At 37.3% G+C, this 6000-nt stretch overlaps 1 protein-coding gene across 1 annotated transcript in view; it reads right to left on the reverse strand.

Moving 5' to 3' along the window:
• Positions 1 to 4206, reverse strand: part of LOC101743140 (early growth response protein 3) — a 28021-nt gene extending 23815 nt beyond the window's left edge. Inside the window, exon 1 of the mRNA XM_012695935.4 lies at positions 3369 to 4206. Within this exon, the coding sequence (XP_012551389.1) occupies positions 3369 to 3636 (268 nt within the window). The 5' untranslated portion in view covers positions 3637 to 4206. The remainder of the gene's footprint in view (positions 1 to 3368) is intronic.
• Between the last annotated feature and the right edge of the window lie 1794 nt (positions 4207 to 6000).

Below are 6000 nucleotides of genomic sequence, written 5' to 3' on the forward strand. Positions count from 1 at the left end.
TTTAGTACCTATTGTCTTCTTTTTTTTAAAAGGGCTCCAAAATCGGAATAGCTTGGAGTACTAAATTAATTTAAAAACGCTTTTTTACATATTCTAGTGTCTATGGGCTTCTATAACCACAAAACTGCAGGTGGGTAATGAACACGGGGGAGATTTTTCCTTATGGGTCGCGGGAAACATTCTTTTCTGTTTTGACTTTATGGAGTTTTCGATAAAAACTCTCAATCTTTCTTTCTTCTTCTCAAAATTTATCTGCAGCTTAGTGGTTACTAGAGCTTCGTTGTCATTACAACATGTATGCATAAGTGGCCTAAAGGATAAAAGGCCCGGTGCATTTGTATCAAGTGGTGCGATTGTGCCGGTTTTCGAATAACGTAAGCAAGAACAAATTTTAAGTGGGTAGTTGCCACTACCCCCCCTTATTTCTGCCGTGAAGCAGTAATGCGTTTCGGCTTGAAGGGTGGGGCAACTGTTGGAGAAACTAAGATTCAGAACTCATGTCTAAAGGTGGATGGCGGCATTGACACTGTTGATGTCTATGTGTTTCGTTAACCTCTTAAAAAGGTAATTTAGTCCATCAAAAAAAGTTTAAAGTAGGCAAAAAAAGTTAGTAGAATTTCTATATGTATTTCGTATATTATAATATTTCTTTCGTTGCTTCATAGTATCCTACGTTATATATACTCTTCCAGGATTTTTCAGAGATTGATCTATTCAAAAAAGGATTCGAAACAAACATAAAAATTAAAATTAAGTGTGAAAATAAGGCAATTTGTATTACTTTTATCGATCTTTGTTTCAAATTTATTTTTAATTGTAAATTAATTAAGTGTAATTAAATAAAAAATATACAATAGAGGACCTTTCCTGTTTTGTATTGACATTACTATTACATGCCCAATCATACTAACAAATCGGTTAATAAAATTCCTATTATTCAAACAGAGAACACTTTTTAACTGTTAAATTAGTTATTTATTTGTGGTTATAGTATGGGTCAGTGACCTATAGAGTTTGAAATGAAGTTTTAAGATATAACAGCACAAGTAGTCGGCTTATAAAACCACATACTTTTTACGAAGCGCAGACGAAGCGCCACAAAACCACGATTTGATATATTTATACATTTTCAATGATAATGTACGGAGTAAGAAATAAGTTTTGTAATATTCCTTAGGCCGATATGTTGTCTCCTTGTTTAAGAACAGAATATTGTACGATTCATTCGTTTTGCAAAAAAATTAACAGCTAACGTTGATTTAAGCTTTTCTAGCACATTTCGATGTTTTGCGGGTTGTCCGACGTACATGATAGCGATGGTTGCGCAGACGCAGTCGATTAGCTTCGTCCGGTTCAGATAAGAATATACCGGAACGCTGATCCGAATACATGCTTCTAACTAAAACATAATAAACACCGAGCGGTCCTACCATGTCTACATACAAATATAATTAAATCCGCTTCTAATGTTTAATTTCGCGTTTTTTATTGTCATCACATACTTTCCGAAGTATTGAATACTTTAGTTCTCTTGGCCACGGACTAGTAGTGTATTATTCGTGGATATTTGAATATTGTTCCGTGTTAATAAAATTATAATTATGTCTACGACTCGCTAACACTGAAGGAAATACTACATAAAATATAAATAGTTCTTACACTGTAAAGGTTGAGAAATAATCATTATTATTAATAATAATAACCGATGTCAACTCACACAAGGTCGTCTGGCCCGAAGCTAGGATTCCCTGTACTATGGCATCCATAGACTGATATAGAGACTTATGTTTTTAAATATATCTATACATAAATAGATATTCGACACTGAGACAAAGTGAGATAGTCTGTTCATTACATGAATGTTTGAGCGATGTGGGAAGCAAACCTTCCAACTTCGGCCCAGCAGTCAGTGGTGCTAACTACTATATCACTAAGTCAGTCAATATATATTATTAATTGATATTTTATTTCATTATTTTTATCTTAAGAAACGTGACGTTTAAGTATAAGAAACGTGACGTTTTTGTACCTATATAAAAAAATGGTTCAAATTCGTACAAGATCCAAACGATTTTAATGTATGAATTTTATTTTTTTATAGAATTTTCCGTTAGTAGAAGTCTTATACCATACCGTACCTATCACCATCGTCTTTGAAACATACAGTCAAAGTTTTTTTTTATTTTTTTTATTGCCTTTGTAGGCAGACGAGCATACGGCCCACCTGATGGTAAGTGGTCACCGTTGTAAGTGTCTGAGTTGCCTCAGTACAACGGTCACCAGTGGAGGGGCAGGGCTCCATCCAAACAGGAAACCTTTGCGCCAGAAAAACGACAATGGTGCCAAGTCATGATGGCCGACCAGATCCTGTTCTCTTTTGCTCTTTTGTAGTCAGAGGATCCAGTTTTGATATTAATTCGTCTAGTTATTCATTAAGGAATAAGATTATGCGACTCTGTCCATATCTAGCAAATACTTTTTCTCAATTATCTTTAGCAATACTATATTTTCATCGTTTACTTCGTAAATTATTCCTTTCCTCTTTTCTATTCCCTACAATTTACGTATTTTAATTTAACACGGGCATTTCTTCATTCCAGCTTGGAGAGTCGGATAGGCATATTATAAATAGAATTGAAATTTTTAACTTTTGTCTGGGAATCATTTGCTGTGTTATATTCGTAGTCGTAAAGTGGTTTGAAAGTTTTTTGTATAACATAAAACGAGCGGACGTGTTCACGGCTCACCTGATGTTAAGTGGTTACCGGAGCAAATAAATATCACAGCGTGATTGCCACCATTGATTATGGCAAACGAGGCCGAATTCAAAATTTTTTGGAATTACGTAATTTTCACTCTTCGCATCAGAACGTATTAGTGATTTGCAAGAGAAATAGGCAGGAGGTACCAACCTACCCGTACGGGCTCGTAATATGCTCTAATATGTTTAATTTATTGAATTAAATTGAAATTTGAATTATAGAATTATGCTCTGAATGGTAATACATAGTTAAGATTTCTTTGTTCTGTACAATTTTATGCAGTAGCACAATTTATAATTATAAAAGGGCTATAAGTCAAACATTGAATATTTTGTTTTAAATTAGCATTGGTTTAAATACTGATATTTACATTTATTACACTAATTTATGTATCAATTGATAATATTTATCAGACTAAAGTCAATTGAATAAACGCACCTAAAGCACAATAACTTTTTCGCACTAATTTTATTTGCCAGATTATCGATAATATTCGCAAATAATGTTGATATTCCAATAATAAAACAAGGACGGCCTTTATTGTCAAAATGTTTGAGCGTATTTCTTCGTTATAAGTTAAAAACGGGTTTGAAAAATTTATTATACCAAGAACATGATCAGCGTGCGAAGTGGGTGTAAAGTATAGAGCGAAGAGATCATCGACTGAGGCAGTTGTTGTGGTGACCACGTGCGCGGGCGGCTGCACGTAGGGCTGGGGCTGCGCGTGCGGCGGCGGCGGGCCTCCGTAGTGCAGCCCGCTCGGGCCCGCCTCCACTAACAACTGCATTTGAGATATGTCTACAAATTCGTCGCCTTCGCAGCGACCGCCCAACTCCTCGTCCTCCGGCCGACGCATTGCGATCACTGAGAGCATTGCTCGGGTGCATAACCACACTTCACACCACACCACCGTTTGCGCTTTCTGCTTGACGAACACTCACATGTAAATTCACAACACTAAATGCGGAAGCAAAGCAGCGGGCGCTTTTACACTGTACTCCTTAATACTTAACTTAAGTTCTAGTGAATTGACACGATCACAGAATATTATATTAAGAAACTACTTATACGAACTAGATGCGGCACTATAATCACTGAGGTTCACGAGCTGCTACTGATAAATGAACACAGATTTCGCACGCGTTTCGTGTCGTCGCGCGGAGAACGCCACATCCTCGACTGAGGCACGTTTGGTTCGGCAATCGAGGGCGTGCAGCACGCCGCCCCCGTGTGAGCGGTCGGTGCCCGCTGCGCGCCCTATCAATGGACGCCAGCCACCCGGTCGAGGTCGACGTTCATTCACGACGGCCGCGTTAATGGCGTTCAAAGCGAGCGCCCTCGCTCAACCGTCAGTGTCGCCCACATGCGCGAGAAAATGGCGCGGAGCGTCGCGACGTTGAAGGGAGGCGCGCGAAAAGCGCGGGACGCACCAGTGTAGTGCTCTGATAGCGGTATGATGATGGCAAGCAGCGCGGGCGTCTGTAGTGCGTGGGCGCGGAGGCTCGTCGTGGCTGATCGCGCGTGACGTAGCGCACCCTACAGCGTGTATTGATGCTGCCGTCAGTTACTTTCTCTGTTGGCTGAGTCATGCTCCATTTTCGTTGGATTGGCGGCCAGCCGCTGCTAGCGTGATGGGTGACGATTCCCGAACACCGTTTTGGATGTGCTACAATTAGCCGGGTAGCACGCGCAGATTGTGACGTACATAGATATACTGAACTGAATACTTGCAACATAACGTAGACCTAATAAATTATTGACTTTCTCTAAAAATATAGATCTAGTCATAGGTTTGGTTTCGTATTGAACCTATAAATAATCTATTTTCTGTAACTCTAATATTAAGGATTATCAGTATTTTATACATAGTATATTACTTTTTAGTTGAAGACATTTTATTTACTTCTCAATTATTTATGTACAAATATCAAATCTACATACGTTGGCTGGTTGTTAAAATATCTAAAGGGCTCTAGAAATACTTAAATGCGAATAAAAGCATAAAGATAGTTTTCGAAACAAGCTCGTAACTTAAATTACACGACTCGGTATAGTTGACATTTAAGAGAACGATTAAACTAATTTCCTGGACTTTGGGAAACACAAGCAGAGCGTAGGTGTAAAAATGATTTAAACGTTAAGAGGAAAGGTCATGGATTTTCGCCGGTAACCATGACAACCACCTGTAGTTATTTGGCGCACGCCTAATTTAAATGTCCTAATTTAAATGTCAAAGTGCATGACGTGGGCGAAAGTCGTGGGTCGACTACCCCGCAATACAGTCTATACTTTGTGAAACGTCTACTGACTAAATATTTTAACACCGTTGGAAAATTATACTTTATTCGCATAAATTCGCAGTCGTATTCGATAAATTTTCGAGATGAATAAGATAAGTACATTGTTATAGAAAGATTACCTTGTAATTATTGAATAACATTTATTGTTAAGGAGTACATAAGTTTGCGAAGTTAGGTATAATAAAAGGTCATTAGTTCATATGAAAAATTTCTGAATGTTGGTTGTTTAATCCAAGACTAATTTTACATTTTTAGGCCGTAAGCATAGAGATTGCGAATGTTTTTTTTTTCGGATATAGGTTTAAAAATAGTTTTGTGATTTTAATTTGATTAGAGACCTCATTAAAAGCAAAGTCGGATTTACTTTTTCCTAAAATATATTCAGTTTACTATATATAATATTAGGTATAGTGTGCATTATAGTATATATAGCAAATATACTACGCTGATTGTTGGGTACTTTTTTTTCTTCTTTTTTTGGGTTCACGAATACAATGTAGGCTTTTTATAAAAAGTATCATATTTTGTATTCAGCTTCAGCCCACATAGTATTTGCTTTCTAACTTTAGCTCAACCTATTTGTTAGCGTTACCAAACATCAGCACAGGTCCTTTTATTCCAAACTATTTAGACATTTCAAATTTCTCAAGGTCGAAACATGACTTTGTCTTGTTACTCGGTTATACTCGGTAATATTAGAAAAATAATTTTTCTATTAAAATTATGAAAGGAATGCCCATAAAGTTAGTAATGTTATCTCTATTTTGAAATGTGGGTGTTTTGTGACTTTGGATTTTTGTAAATTTTCCGTTATAATTATCTCTCTTCTTTAACCCGTGTCCACCCAATGCTGAGTGTAGGTCTTTTTGGATGCACCCCATTCTCTTCGGTCTCTTGCCTCTCGCATCCAGTCCCTACCAACCACTTTGACCAGGTCG

This window comes from Bombyx mori, chromosome 23 (genome assembly GCF_030269925.1).
Source record: "Bombyx mori chromosome 23, ASM3026992v2".
In the NCBI taxonomy this organism is placed as follows: domain Eukaryota; kingdom Metazoa; phylum Arthropoda; class Insecta; order Lepidoptera; family Bombycidae; genus Bombyx; species Bombyx mori.